This window comes from Drosophila elegans, unplaced genomic scaffold, assembly GCF_018152505.1.
Source record: "Drosophila elegans isolate 14027-0461.03 unplaced genomic scaffold, ASM1815250v1 contig_368, whole genome shotgun sequence".
In the NCBI taxonomy this organism is placed as follows: domain Eukaryota; kingdom Metazoa; phylum Arthropoda; class Insecta; order Diptera; family Drosophilidae; genus Drosophila; species Drosophila elegans.
The window spans coordinates 726,758-743,662 of NW_024545750.1; the positions used below are offsets into that span (position 1 = coordinate 726,758).

General features: G+C 37.4%; 1 protein-coding gene across 1 annotated transcript in view; it reads left to right on the forward strand.

Moving 5' to 3' along the window:
- Nucleotides 1-16,905, forward strand: part of LOC121467305 — a 41,734-nt gene that overhangs the window by 1,046 nt on the left and 23,783 nt on the right. The window contains exon 2 of the mRNA XM_041708688.1: nucleotides 6,056-6,092. Within this exon, the coding sequence (XP_041564622.1) occupies nucleotides 6,056-6,092 (37 nt within the window). The remainder of the gene's footprint in view (nucleotides 1-6,055; nucleotides 6,093-16,905) is intronic.

Here is a 16,905-nt window from a genome sequence, read left to right on the forward strand (position 1 = left end):
AGAAATAAAAAGTCCACTAATGCGGCAATGAAATCAGACTATAACAAATATAACAAAATGATATTAAGCAAATCGCTTGCAAATATCAATATATCCATATAATTGATACATTACCTTTTCCCAACAGAAAAATAATACAGTGCCCGACAATAACAAGAAATAGTCTATTTTATTCAAAATAAAATTTCATTCATACGATTTAATAACAACATAATGAGATTCACATTTAAGGATTATACATCTTTTATATGAGATTCGAGTTAATTTTATAAACCAAAATCTAAAGTTAAGTTAAAATGTAGCCTCACATTTTACCTAGTTAAGGTAAAAGGTATCAAAAATGTTACCTAGGTATGCACCTATGTATAAATATCTAGGTACGCTTTAACATTTGTTATATGCAAAGTTGGGATAGGTACTTGTTTGGATCTAGGTAAAATAAGTACCTAGGTAAGGTGAAATGTACACAATTTGAGAAGTATCTAGGTAATAAACAAGGTACAACAAAGGTTAAAAAAAATTCGAAACTATTTTTTGTTTAATTTTTACGAAGTTTTACATAAATTATGATATTGTGTATATGCTCTGGCAATTAAGTCTGGTAGAAACAAGTAAAAAGAAACATCTTATAACTTGCATATGCGGTGGATTTAACTTTTTTACAAACTGCTGTCCAATTACGTTATTTTATTACCATATTGGCGAACATATTGCACATTAAATTAAGTGGTATCAAGCTTATTTGGAAACAAAACATATATCAGTACCAAAATACCTAACAATACCTAAATTTTTAAGACAAATAAAAATCTTTACCTAGGAAAGATAAAACGTTGTCGCACTTTCCTTTACCTAGGTAAGCTATAAGGTATCAAAAATTCCTAAGTACGTACCTAGGTACAATTATTGTTACACCCCAACACTGGTTATATGAATATTCGTCATATGGCTGCGGGTGACACAAATGACGCATTAAATAGCGGACGCAAGCCGCTCTCAAAATTGTAAAATGTAAACAAAATATATATATCATTTTTCAAACGCTGTCGCACCCTCGTTAGTGGCACCATCGATATTTTCGAAGTTTTGGCAAAATATCGGCTTCAAACTTAAAAACATAAAAATAAAACAGAGATAATAGTGTCCATTATTTTAAAATTTAGAGGTCTTCTCTAACGGTTATGCTTGATGCAAAAGCTCCATTAATAAGGAGATCATACGAATCAAGTAATTGGTAATCCTCCAATTTGTTTTATGAACATAAGTTGTTCGACAACTTTTGAGTTTAGAGCAGTTCCTCAATCCGAAATCATTTCGCCTGCGTTTCAAAAAACATTCCCTCGGACTCAGTTGATGTCGCAGGTACGTACATATCTCTTTTAGCCAGCTTTGCAAGCAGTGGCTGGTCACTTTCAGTATTCTGCTAAAATAAAAATTTGTCTTAATATTTTTAATGAATACAGATTCAATTTGTTGAAATTAATATTATTATGAATTCAAACAAAAAAAAATCAATAAAATCCGTTCTTATGAACTTAAGGATTGTAGTAAGAAAATAAATATAAATTTAGTTCAGTAGACATTAAGCCAATGAAAAAAATTTATGTTTAATAAGTAAAGTAGCATAACATATGGTAAAAAAAATGTAGTATAGTCCAACAGCCATCGATTTTTGTTTAGCATTAATAGAATGTTTAAATGCTCTAGCTTTAAGAAGGCCCTTCTGTCTGACTTTATTTGGCCAGTTTCCTAAACATCCTCTCAGGTTCGGTCGAGTATGCACCAGATTTGGTCGTTCCACTCGATGTATCGATGTTGGCCAAAATTGTCTATGGTGACCAGTAGCACAGCCGCCATCGATAATACATATCTATACTATCATCAATTGTCTTACAGCTATAGAGGGTAGCATATTCTAATGCGAATAAAAAAATCCCCGTGCTCTTTTTAAAAGGATTTCCGGTGACACTAAGAAAACCAAATTCTACCAAGAATAAGCACTTACTTTTATATTTAATAAATCACAGAGATTTACCAACGTTTATTTTGTTGAAACCTAATTTATTGTGGTTGCTACTTATTAAAAACCCTTGACAAAGTTACGTACCATTTTCCCCATAACTATCGCATATGTGGAAAATTAACACGGCCATCTACGTATAATCCAATAAGCGAACCAGGGTTAATTTAAATTAGATCGCTCGCGTTATTCCCAAAAAGGTGGTGTAACTTTCTAAGGGTTTATTTTCCTACATACATAACTTATCTTTTCCCTCACCCAGTAAATCACAACTTGTAATGCAGCAAAAAGTTGCACAGTTTTAAATTTGTGGTGTTATACAAAAAAACTTATGTTTTTATTTTTTCCAAGTACACAAAAGAGACCTTTTAGCTAAGTAATCGTTTTAGTAGTACATTTAAACTTTCGTTAGCAATAGATCTAGGTATATCTATTGGTATCTTTTTACCCTTGGAGAGGGTATTATAATTTTAGTCAAAAATGTGCAACGCAGTGAATAAGCCATTTCCGACCCTATAAAAAACATATATTCTTGAACAGCATCACTAGAATAGTCGATATAGTCATGCCCGTCTCTCCGTTTCTTCGCAAACTAGTCTCTCAGTTTTAAAGATTTCTGCATGAAACTTTTCCTAAAGAAGTTTTCCTGTTTTGGGTAGTCGGAATGAGCCGGATTGGACGAATATAACAGAATAACGTTTAAAATTTGGCTTAAATATCATTTGGCTGGAAATATTACAAAAAAAAAATTTTATACAAATTGAAACTTCTCTATGTTTCACTTTTTATTTATTTCTTTTGGATATAGTAATGGTTTAATAGTTCTAAATTACGCTTTTTATTTAACGCAATTTGGAAAACGATTTTATATACATAGCTATCAAAGGAACGATGGAATAATTGAGCTGAAAATCATCATTAAAGAATAGTTAATTTTTACAATAGCTGAGAGGGTAAATAAACTTTGGCTTGCCAAAGTCTGCTTCTTTTCTGGTTTTGTTAAATGTTATGATTTTTGGTAAGACTTTTATTTTCCGTAGAAAAATCAAAACAAAGAACAGGAAGTTCTTCTAAGACTCGAATTATTGTCAAGTGTAAGTCCACTTTATCTTGTTAACCCGTAGAGGCCAAAGAAGAGCGCCTTTTTTTTTTTGCAAAATGAAAACAGCGCACATAAAATTGACTACATAAAAAACTTGGGCAATATTTGAGGAAATAAGAAACACATTTTACATTATTAAAAAAGAAAATTTGATTGACTTATACCGGTTCTCGCAAGCCGTGTCGCCGTTGACATCGATATTGGCGTAGAAGATCCTGACCGCAATTTTCATCTGAAATCGTAAAGTCAAACATTAATCCACTGAAGAGGGCTTTGAGAGTCGATTTTCTACGATTTGAGAAAAATGTCAACATTTCCCATACAACTTTGGTTTGGAAAAAAAAATTTTCGCATAAGTTTTTCATTATTGTTGCGCTAAAAATGGTCAAAAAATTATTTTTTCTTGTCCGTGGATGACAAAAAAAATTTAGATGAAGAAAATCGGCTCACTACATTATTTTGCAGTCGTCTACGCCAATTTGAATAACTTGGTTTTGAGAAAACGCCGTTTAAAATTTGCGGTCAAGAAAAATGTAACTTAGGCGTCAACATAAGTCAAGGGCCATAACTTCCATAATTTATAAGATCGGCTTTTGAAATTTTGTCAGAATTTTCTTAAAGCATATACTTATCGATTAAGACTGTCAAAAATCGATTTTTTTGAAACATCCTTTACAGTGTATCTTTTTAAAAAAAAAAATCAGCATTTAGCCAACAGGGAATCCCATGAGGCTAAATGCCGCATTTAATAGCCTGATTCCATTGCGCATTTGGCACTTACACAGGAATCCCATAAGGCTAAATGCCGCATTTAATAGCCTGATTCCATTGCCGCATTAAAACGCATTTAGCCAAATGCGCATTTATTTACACAGGGAATCCCATAAGGCTAAATGCCGCATTTAAAATAAATGCGATCTTAAATGCGATTAAAAACCATTCGCCCCGAAAGTTTTTAGAAAAAATACTGGAAAATACCGATGTTTAACGATATTTTGTTCGTGCCACCACTACAACAGCTGTTTTCTATAATCAAGGTTGGCGCAATTTTTGATGTCTTTATTCAAAAGTCTATTCCGTATAAAAATGACTGAAACCTAGAGCGCACGCTGCAAATTCTGCTCGCAGTACCACAATGCATTACTGCTGGATCTCTGGCATAAAATTACTCCCACATATACGGGGATCCTTGCCTTTTTTAGAAACTGTGGTGGCCTCCATTGCAAACCCGTCATAACAACGCAATCAGCTTCTCTTCTTTGTCGTCCAAGTTGGCAAATGTCTCGGTGGCAATATGGATATCCTGCTGAGCGTTACAGAGTTTAGTAAACTCACTCATGTTCATTAATTTTAATTAATTTCTTTCGGATTTGCAAAATTTAAAAGTATACAAGCACAGATCAGCTGTTAGTACCACTCACATGTTAGTGCCACTCACATTTACTAAATGCTTATGCGCCAATGGAATCAGGCACATTTAAAAAGTCCACTAATGCGGCAATGGAATCATGCTATTAGTCTTCTTGAGTGGGTCCACCTACAATAACATACGAACTTTTGGATTTGTTGGAAACGGTCAATTTGGGCCAATTTAAAAAGTAATTTTTTCACACAAAAAAACAATTGTTTTTTCAAACCTACGCCATTTTGTAATTATTTGATATTTAGCTTTTATTATGTTTTTGAACTTTTCGATTTGATCCACTTGACCGGAATCATATCAGTTATGTCCCGTTACTTCTCAAAATTTTTGTTAAACGAAAATCTTAATATAAAGTTGAAAACTTACCTTATTATGTGCAAAAAATTTTAAAAAAATTAAGTACTTTATTTAAAAAAAAAATCTAAAAATTTCCTCAGTTTCTGTGAGTTATACCCTAATTCCATTGGCGCATTAAAACGCATTTAGCCTAATGCGCATTTATTTACACAGGAAATCCCATAAGGCTAAATGCCGCATTTAAAATAAATGCGATTATTAAATGCGATTTAAAACCAGTCGCCCCGAACGTTTTTAGAATAAATACCGGAAAATACCGATTTTTAATGATATGTTGTTCGTGCCACCACTACAACAGATGTTTTCTATATGCAAGGTTGGCGCAATTTTTGATGTCTTTTGAATATAAAATCTGTTTTGTATTGAAATGACTAAAACCTAGAGCGCACGCTGCAAATTCTGCTCGCAGTACCACTATGCATTACTGCAGGATCTCCGGCATAATACGGGGATCCTTGCCCTTTTTAGAAACTGTGGTGGTCTCCATTGCAAACCCGTCATAGCAGCGCAATCAGCTTCTCTTCCTTGCCGTCCAAGTTGGCAAATGCCTCGGTCGTATTATGGGTGTCCTGCTGAGCATTACAGAGTTTAAACTCACTCATGTTCATTAATTTTAATTAATTTCTTTTGGATTTGGCAAAATTCAAAAGTAAACAAACCCAGTTCGTGCCACTCAGTTGCAGTTCGTGTCGGAGTAGCATTAGCTAAATGCTAATGCGCCAATGGAATCAGGCACATTTAAAATGTCCACTGATGCGGCAATGGAATCAGGCTATTACACTGGAACAGCCCCTTATCGGTATCGAAATAGGAAACTCGTGTTAGCGTTCCAGAGCTATAAACAATGCGTTGACGAGCCAGACAACTGAAGGAGCACTTTTCCAATTCTGATATGATTTCTTTCTACACAAAGTTCCTTAGGATAATTTTTAAATGCTCGTGCGTTGCCAAAAATCCCTCTAAAACCTCTTTCAGAAAGTAAAGTCAAAAATGGATTAGCGAACTTCGCTAAGCGAAGCTGGCAATAGCGCTAGACGATTCTCCTAAAGCACGGTTAAAAGCAGAATGAGTTGGCATTTAGGAAATTTTTCCTCCGACTACTCCAGATGGTTAAGATATTTTTGTATAAGCTTTGTTGCTTCTTGTTGTATAGTTTTTTCTCTTGAGTTCTGAAAGATTAAGCCGGGTCGGTAAGTAAATTAATCAGTACTGCTCGTGACTTTTACCACTAACCATACATGTTGTATGTGCTGTATGGCTAGTGCTTTTACTTAATCCCGCTTTGGTTGCTCTCCCTGCTTCTCCATATCTACATATATCGCCGCTCTCTCGCTCATGTCTAAGACACGTTAACAGCTCAGCTACGCTAGGTAGTTTCTTTCTGAGCGTTACCACTGACAGTTTGCAAAGATCGCTCGCTCTTGGCCAGTTAACCGTTGTGTATGTGGCCTTTTCTTGTACATATTGGGTCTGTATTTATATCATGTTTGTATGTACAAATGTGTATACTACCATCAACCCTTGGATTTTCCTCTTAATGCCAGCGGTCTTTCGCTACCTGAAGCAAAACAAAGATCCGTCCATAAAGGTGTAAATGTATAAGGTCTACATCAACTATCGACGGTGTCAAATGCAAGAATAGAAAATTTGAAAAAATAACGCAAAAGTGTTTGTTGTAAATAACACAGTGCAGATTAATACATCTGCACGTGCTGAAGAAAACCCCATGCAAACAGTTCTAATGTAAGTAGAAGACTGTGTAGCTATGTAAATATGTATGTATATTTCTAGTCGATTTTCTCTACCTGTTTTGCAAAACCTTTTAAATAAGGGAATATAAATTTGTATTACAAAAATAATGCATGTTTAATTCATCAAAAAGGTCCACCGCAGTCAGAAAATTCAAAGTCTATAAAAAAATGTTTTTATCACATATTTTTTATTTGGAATCTAATACATTTAACAAATATAAACCTATTATACAACGACTCATAATACATTTTAAAATATTTCAATGCAAAGTCAAAAAAGTCTAAATATAAGGTTTGAACATTTTTTGTACGTTTTGTTTTAATGCATTTTCATCTTGGTTTATATTTAGAAAATATAATAAATATCTATGTAAAAGACACTATGCCATTTCTAATTAGGGTAAATTTTTTACCAGCTGATCTGTTTCTATCACTGTAGCGTGCGACAGTAAAAAAAAACAACATCGTTGCATCCAATGAGCATTAATTATTGGGCCCACCCATATACATATTTTAAATAATTTGTTCAAAGAAAATCTGGTGGTTTTTATAGTCTTAATTTTTATAATTAATAGAAAAGTGGTACAAACATTAAAAAAGTTAATTTTTTTTAATTTATCAATATATATGAAAATATATGTTTTAATTATGTATCTAAATTTTTAGCGGAGAAAAGCTATGTGATCATACATAGATAGATAAATATAGTAACCGTTTTCTTTCGCACATATGACAAACGACTTTTACAAACAACGTCCTTAAAAAAAGGCAGCTCGTGCGTCGGGACCACCTTGTATAGTTGCACCATGCCCCGGCGCTTCGTGTGCATTCGGGTTTTTTCTCTCTCATGAGAGTTCGGTCGTTCAGATGCAAAGAGGCGCATTTTGATGAAGGTTGCCCTGCGCTTGAATTGGTCTTTGTATGTATGCGTGATCATGCATTCTCATACTCGGGTGCATGAGTGCGTTTATTTCATTTCGACGCATCAAGAATATTTTTTCTTTTGCTACTTTTCATACTTGGTAAGAATAAGAATAAGAATTTTTTTTTCTTTTGCTACTTTTCATACTTGGTATCCTAACAATATGGGCTTATTTACTTTTGGGTTAATGATAAAAATAAGAATATTATATGTTATAATATATTTTTTTATAGATTTTATTTTTGTTTACAAATTCAAATCAGTGGTAGCAGTAACATGTTTTACATATATGTATGTATGTATTCGAATTTATAGAAATCAGTCCACTGAGATGGGAACAGGGCATATCGCAGTCTTGTCACTTGAAACACCGACTGCTCTTCAGTGGTTGAGAAAACTTCAAACAAAATCAGCTTTTATTGTTTTGCGAGCGGTTGGTGCCTGCATACCATACCGACGATTGCTTTTTAGGGTAGCGGGCAGAAACAAAAACAGCTGTTTGGCTTTTGCTTTGTTTACATTTTTTAGGATGTGGTTGGAGCCAGAATTAATACAAAAGTGCGGCAAATTTGAAAATCAAAAAACGATTGGCTACACGAAATTTTAATTACATCTTATGCACGTCTAATTAGATACTAAAAAATAATAAAAAGAATATGAAAATAGTCACATGCGACAGCGAATCATTTAGAAAAATACCTTACATTTTTAAGTCAAACAAATAATATTATTAAGAACAATCAATGCATAACATATACAAATTAATTGCATCAAAATTTTCGAAAGCAATCTTTGTACTAAAATCCATGTCTGTCTGTGTAGCGTGCGAATGCCTTAGATTTTTGTGATTATCTTAATATCGAAACATTTCCCAATTTGAGTCTTAGCACGAACTATAAGTTATGCCTTTTTTTAGTTTGAATGGTTTAGAGAGGGCGGGTCAAATTTAAGAAAAAACTTTCGCTCCGTAGGCATAACTATAAATTATTTGGTTTTTATAGCTTAAGAGGCCCCGATTTTCATACGGACGAGCCGAAAATCACCTTCTTCTAGCTGTTACGCAGGGCAAATAATTTTTTAATCAAAATACAAAAAAAAAAAAATATGTATGTAAATATAAAAATATAATAACAGGAAGGAAATCTGTAGTCGAGAGGCACAAATATCAAATATTCTTTACTCTGACTGCCTTTATAGCTATACTGAAAACTAAGCTCACTTCCAGTTATAAAAATAAGGACGCTTCAAAAGTATTCGAAAACCTCAAAGTTAATTTTTTTTAATTTTTTGTTTGAGAATCACATGAGTAACGTTTGCCCACATTATGCCCACCTTTTAGATTTTACAATAAATAAAACCTTTGGAAATACAAAAATTTTCAGTTTTGCCCGATTTGAAAACAATATTTATTTTTGTGAAAAAGAACAACACGCTTGCCGCAAAAAAAAAAAAACCCCATAAAAATTAAATCTTTCAGCAAAAAGGATTTATAATATTTGTTAATTCTCCGTAACAATTTGTTTTCGAAAAGCTTAAGTTTATTTATTATTAGCTTAATAAATTTTATTAAGAGGTCGGCAAACAAATTTTAAATTATTGAATTATGAGGTTGGCCGACATGGACATTTTTTGTTATATTTAATTTTATTTAAATCGGACGACTATATCATATAGTTCCATATTTAACAAGAGAAATGCAAACTTCGGCAAGCCAAAGTTTAAATACCCTTTCAGCTATTACAAAAATTAAATATTCTTAAAAACATTTAAATTTCGATTTATATTAAATTTATTTATTTAAAAACATTGAACCTATGATGATTTTCAATTGTTCGATCGTTCCTATGGCAGCTATATGATAGGATATATGATATACCGGCAATCTAAACTGTCAAATTATTACTATGTCCAAAATAATTTAAAAAAGCGAGGACGGAAGCTAGCCTCGGCTAGCCGAAGTTTTAATCTTGCAGACTTTGCGAAAATTGCTAAAATTAAAAAATTAGCACGAAGAATAACCAAAGTGTAACAATTATACCAATGGAAACTATAAGACTTACACGTCCGATCGGCAAGCGCTTTTACCCTGATCAGTGTTAGGGTGTCTCTAGATAATTGTACCTAAGTATGTACCTAGGTACCCAAATTGTGTACCTTTTACCTTACCTAAGTAGCTATTTTTACAAATACTTTGCACCTTACCTAGATCCCAAAAACTAGTATCTTTCCCAGCACTGACCCTGATCAACCCTAAGAAAAACCCAATTTATTTTAATGAAGTGCCAAAGAATAATACGGTGAAATCGGTTCAAATTAGATGTTTTCAGGATATTTGGCGCAGTGTACAAGCTATTGACATCAATTTTTCCAAATATTATTTATGTACGCATACCTAGATCAATGCAAAAGCGGTTGCCGATTGGACGTCTATATCATATATACAAGTAAACAAGTTACCCTCGCGCTGAGCTAGCCGGTGAATTGCTGTGATATACTGTCGCCCGCTTCCAATGCGAGAGCAGCATTATCACGTATGCTAAGTCGGCTGGCCGACTACACTTGGTAGCTTATGCTCATTTCTTTATCTCTCTCTCTCTCTCTTAGCATAATCTCCCTTCATAGCATAGTTTAAGTATACTTATTTTTGTAACCTAGTTTTAGTTGTACTTGGCACGTAAAGCAAGCAGAAGCTTGAAATAAACTTCTACACCAGCTATAGCTGATATTCTTATTTATTGTTGCTAAGCCACAAGGCTAGTAACTGGTACCCAGATACCCAACCTAATCTTCATTTCCTTGCTCCACAACTGGAGCGGCTTCGACAGTGGATACCCCGGCAACTCCCTTGCAGGAGCTGGCAAGTTGGTCCATACCCTGACTGGAGTCGGACAGCAGCCGTGACGAAAAGGTCCCCTGGCACCTTATATGTAGAAGCTTTACTGGCGCCCAACACTTATTACCCACACCTAGAGAAGAAATTGTAAGTGATTTGTTCTGAAACAGAACTTTTAATCGCTCAAATTTTTCAATAAAGGTCACATAAAAGCACAAATCGTCGTACGCATGCGTGGATCACATTTTTTTTTTAAAGCAGCAGCGTGGAAACGTACAGTTTAGTGTCTTCGAGGCAGTTCGAAAAGCTCTTGCAATTCGCCGCTCTTTCCCCTTATCTTTAATTTGCTTCGTTCTCTTTTTTTGTGTTAAAGAAACAGCGATTTTCATGAGCTGGGTTGATTCGTATAGAGAGGTTAGGAGCGAGTACGAAACTGACGATAGTGTTGAATTGGAAGTTAATAAAAATTTGGAAAAAAAAGCCAACATGAACGCTAACGAGGTGAAAGCGCTTTTGGCCAATGCCTTAGCCAATCAAGAGGCAATCTTTCAGGCGCGTTTAAATAAAATGCAAAGGCAATTGAATGAATTACGTGTGGAGGAGCCACATGTTGAAACGTACCAACGGATTTCAGTAGACCCAGCGGTGAGGTGCGACATCCCGCTTGACATTATCAAATCTATCCCAGACTTCAGTGGAGTGCAAGATGAGTATGTGGCGTGGAGGCAATCAACCACAGACGCATACGAACTCTTCGCACCTTTTAGTGGTAGCTGTGCACATTATCAGGCAGTCACGATTATTAGGAATAAAATTAAGGGTCCGGCAAGAGCATTGTTGGTGTCACACAGCACCGTGCTCAATTTCGATGCTATTATAGCCAGATTGGACTGCACGTATGCAGATAAGACTTCCTTGCGTCTTCTGCGGCAGGGATTAGACATGGTAAGGCAAGGCGATTCGAGCCTAATGCAGTACTAAGATGAGGTGGAAAGGAAGTTGACTCTCGTAACCAATAAGATCGTTATGTTCCACGAGCCTCAGGCAGCAGCATTGCTCAACCAAGAGGTCAGAGTCGATGCGCTGCACGCGTTTATATCAGGATTAAAAAAGTCTTTAAAATCGGTAGTATTTCCAGCTCAGCCAAAAGACTTGCCAACCGCTTTGGCATTGGCTAGAGAAGCAGAAGCCAGTATTGAGCGTAGCGTATTTTCGGCTTCGTACGCCAAAGCTATAGAGGAAAAGGCTCAAGGGATTGAAAAAAGTCGTTCACAGGCTAGGCATGGCAAAAACTTCAGGGACGAACGGGTTCATGGCTATGAAAGAAACCCTCATTTTGTCAAGAAACAGCAGCAATCCAGCGATGAACAAGAAAAAAATGTTGTGGTTACCCAAGTTCAAAGCCCAGAGCCAATGGACATAGACTTGTCCTCCAAATTAAGGCAGCGCACTTTTTTCGGGAAGCCTCAGTCTAATACTGTACAAACCTACAAGAGACGAGACTCCTCCGAGCGTATGACTGGTCAAAGGCGTCAGAGATTAAATAATATCAATCAACAAGCCCAAGAGCAGGACACCCAGAAGTACGGGGAGGTGGCTTCAGCGGCAGCTGCAGCTATTGTTGACGACCTTGAGTCGGATAGTGAACGTGACTCACTTAATTTTTTAGTGCACGCTCCCGGTTGCCTTTTGTCGAGAGGCAACTGGCTGGGAGGAAATTAAGAATACTGATTGACACTGGAGCGGCGAAAAACTATATTAAGCCTATAAGTGGCCTTAAAGGTATAGTTCAAGTGGACTCTCCATTTACCGTTAGTTCAATACACGGTTCTAACGCCATCCGGCAAAAGTGTCAGATGCATATTTTTGGAGTTAAAACTGCATTCTTTTTATTAAATTCGTTAACAGCGTTTGATGGGATAATAGGCCTTGATCTGTTAACACAGGTGGGGGCAACGCTGGATTTGAAGCAAGATTTAATAGTATATGGGGATGTAGCAGAAAAGTTACGGTATCAGAGCTGCGACAATGTCAATTTTACCCATGTCGATGACATAGTTGTGCCAGACACCGTGCGTAAGGAGTTCAGAAGCGTATTCTTAACAGAATCAAAGTTTTTTCGAGCCCCAATGAGGCACTGCCTTTTTACACATCGATAGTAGCTACGATTCGCACAGAAGACAGCCAGCCAATTTATTCAAAATTATACCCTTACCCTATGGGAGTAGCGCACTTCGTGAATAACGAAATTAAGCAATTGCTGAAAGATGGCATCATTAGGCCATCAAGATCCCCATATAACAGCCCTGTATGGGTTGTAGACCAAAAAGGAACTGATGCTAGTGGCAACAGGAATAAGCGGCTGGTAATTGATTTTCGCAAATTAAATGAGCGAACCATTGCTGATCGCTACGCAATGCCAAGTATCCCCATGATTCTTGCAAATCTGGGAAAGGCCAAGTTTTTCACCACCCTAGACTTAAGGTCAGGGTACCATCAAATTTACCTTGCGGAACAGGACCGTGAGAAGACATCCTTTTCAGTTAACGGCGGGAAGTATGAGTATTGTCGTCTACCCTTCGGCTTAAAGAATGCGGGAAGCATCTTTCAGAGAGCAATAGATGACGTTTTAAGGGACCAGATAGGAAAAATCTGCTACGTCTATGTGGATGACGTTATCATTTTCTCTGAGGATGAGCTCGATCACGTTAAGCACATAGACACGGTATTAAAATGCCTGTGTGACGCTAACATGCGAGTATCACGCGAGAAGACGACATTTTTTAAAGAAAGCGTCGAATATTTGGGCCTTATAGTAACTAGGGCAGGCACAAAGTCAGACCCCGAAAAGGTTAGGTGCATACAAGAGTTCCCCGAACCAAAAAATCTCTTTAGCCTTAGATCTTTTCTTGGCCTCGCTAGCTATTATAGGAGATTCGTCAAAGATTTCGCATCAATCGCAAGGCCATTGACAGACTTGCTTAAAGGCGAAAACGGTACGGTTAGCAAACATGTCTCGAAAAACGTCAAAATTGAATTTAATGAAATACACCGTGGCGCATTCGAGCGCTTGAGAAACATTTTAGCGTCGGAGGATGTAATTCATATGTACCCCGAATTTAAACGGCCTTTTGACCTTACCACTGACGCTTCTGCAAATGGTATTGGTGCTGTTTTATCCCAAGGAGGTAGGCCGATCACTATGATTTACCGAACTCTTAAACAAAGCGAGTCACACTACGCTACTAATGAAAGAGAACTTTTGGCAATCGTGTGGGCGTTGGGGAAATTGCAGAATTTTTTGTACGGCATCAAGGATATAAACATTTTCACCGACCATCAACCGCTTACCTTTGCGGTCTCAGATAGAAACACGAACGCAAAAATTAAGCGATGGAAAGCTTTTATTGATGAGCATAATGCCAAAGTTTTCTATAAGCCAGGAAAGGAAAATTTCGTAGCTGATGCCTTGTCTCGGCAAAACCTGAGTGCCTTACAAAATGAGGTTCAATCTGATGCCGCTACTGTATATAGCGAAGTGTCTCAGACCTATACCATCGAGACTACAGATAAGCCGCTCAATTGCTTCAGAAACCAAATAATTCTGGAGGAAGCGCAGTTTCCTTTGAAGCGCACGTTTGTACTCTTTCGCGAAAAGGTGCGACATCACATACATTTCACTCATGATGATGAAGCACTTCAAGAGGCAAAAAAGGTGGTTCAGCCAAACCTCGTAAACGCGATTCGTTGCAATCTGCACATTTTGGCTTATTTACAGCATGAGCTCGTAAAAACCTTTCCGGGAACAAAATTTTGGTACTGTAAGACAATGGTGACCGATATAACTGACAGGGCCGAACAAAAAGAGATAGTTATAGCCGAACACAGTCGCGCTCATAGAGCGGCACAAGAAAATGTTAAGCAAATTCTTGGCGATTACTATTTCCCAAAAATGGCTAAGCTGGTCACAGAGGTAATAGTGAACTGTAATGTCTGCAATAGAGCCAAATACGACAGACATCCTAAAAAACAGGAGCTAGGTGTAACCCCAATACCATCTTATGCTGGTGAGATTCTCCACATCGATGTCTTTTCTACTGATAAAAAGCTATTTTTGACATGCATCGATAAGTTTTCTAAATTTGCTATTACTCAGCCAATAGTATCTCGGTCAATAACGGATATTAAGATCCCTATTGTTCAGGTTGTAAACGTCTTTCCCAAAACCAAAGTAATCTACTGTGACAATGAAGCAGCGTTTAACTCTGAAACTATTAGGTCGCTCTTAAAAAATCAGTTTGGTATCGACGTTGTCAACGCACCTCCACTGCATAGTTCGTCAAATGGGCAAGTGGAACGCCTCCACAGCACTTTACTAGAGATCGCAAGGTGCCTAAAGTTGGAAAAGAAGTTTGAAGATACAATTGAGAGTATTATGCAAGCGACTGTAGAATATAATAGGACTATTCATTCGGTTACTGGAATAAAGCCTATAGACGCAATTTACGCTTCGATTGAAGAGTTTAAAGAAAACATCAAGAACAGGTTAATAAACGCTCAGCAAGCTCATTTAGAAAGAAATAACGCTTCCCGACAAAACAGGATATTCGAGGTAGGGGAAAAGGTGTTCCTAAAAAACAACAATTAAATGAATTACGTATGGAGGCGCCACACGTAGAAACGTACCAACGGATTTCAGTAGACCCAGCGGTGAGGTGCGACATCCCGCTTGACATTATCAAATCTATCCCAGACTTTAGTGGCGTGCAAGATGAGTATGTGGCGTGGAGGCAATCAGCCACAGACGCATACGAACTCTTCGCACCTTTTAGTGGTAGCTGTGCACATTATCAGGCAGTCACGATTATTAAGAATAAAATTAAGGGTCCGGCAACAGCATTGTTGGTGTCACACAACACCGTGCTCAATTTCGATGCTATTATAGCCAGATTGGACTGCACGTATGCAGATAAGACTTCCTTGCGTCTTCTGCGGCAGGGATTAGACATGGTAAGGCAAGGCGATTCGAGCCTAATGCAGTACTATGATGAGGTGGAAAGGAAGTTGACTCTCGTAACCAATAAGATCGTTATGTTCCACGAGCCTCAGGCAGCAGCATTGCTCAACCAAGAGGTCAGAGTCGATGCGCTGCACGCGTTTATATCAGGATTAAAAAAGTCTTTAAAATCGGTAGTATTTCCAGCTCAGCCAAAAGACTTGCCAACCGCTTTGGCATTGGCTAAAGAAGCAGAAGCCAGTATTGAGCGTAGCGTATTTTCGGCTTCGTACGCCAAAGCTATAGAGGAAAAGGCTCAAGGGATTGAAAAAGTTGTTCACAGGCTAGGCATGGCAAAAACTTCAGGGACGAACGGGTTCATGGCTATGAAAGAAACCCTCATTTTGTCAAGAAACAGCAGCAAGGCAGCGATGAACAAGAAAAAAATGTTGTGGTTACCCAAGTTCAAAGCCCAGAGCCAATGGACATAGACTTGTCCTCCAAATTTAGGCAGCGCACTGATTTCGGGAAACCTCAGTCTAATACTGTACAAACCTACAAGAGACGAGACTCCTCCGAGCGTATGACTGGTCAAAGGCGTCAGAGATTGAATATTATCAATCAACAAGCCCAAGAGCAGGACACCCAGAAGTACGGGGAGGTGGCTTCAGCGGCAGCTGCAGCTCTTGTTGACGACCTTAAGTCGGATTGTGAACGTGACTCACTTAATTTTTTAGTGCACGCTCCCGGTTGCCTTTTGTCGAGAGGCAACTGGCTGGGAGGAAATTAAGAATACTGATTGACACTGGAGCGGCGAAAAACTATATTAAGCCTATAAGTGGTCTTAAAGGTATAGTTCAAGTCGACTCTTCATTTACCGTTAGTTCAATACACGGTTCTAACGCCATCCGGCAAAAGTGTCAGATGCATATTTTTGGAGTTAAAACTCCTTTCTTTTTATTAAATTCTTTCATGGCCATGAAAGAAACCCTCATTTTGTCAAGAAACAGCAGCAAGGCAGCGATGAACAAGAAAAAAATGTTGTGGTTACCCAAGTTCAAAGCCCAGAGCCAATGGACATAGACTTGTCCTCCAAATTTAGGCAGCGCACTGATTTCGGGAAACCTCAGTCTAATGCTGTACAAACCTACAAGAGACGAAACTCCTCCGAGCGTGTGACTGATCAAAGGCGTCAGAGATTGAATAATATCAATCAACAAGCCCAAGAGCAGGACACCCAGAAGTACGGGGAGGTGGCTTCAGCGGCAGCTGCAGCTATTGTTGATGACCTTGAGTCGGATAGTGAACGTGACTCACTTAATTTTTTAGTGCACGCTGCCGGTTGCCTTTTGTCGAGATGCAACTGGCTGGGAGGAAATTAAGAATACTGATTGACACTGGAGCGGCGAAAAACTATATTAAGCCTATAAGTGGCCTTAAAGGTATAGTTCAAGTGGACTCTCCATTTACCGTTAGTTCAATACACGGTTCTAACGCCATC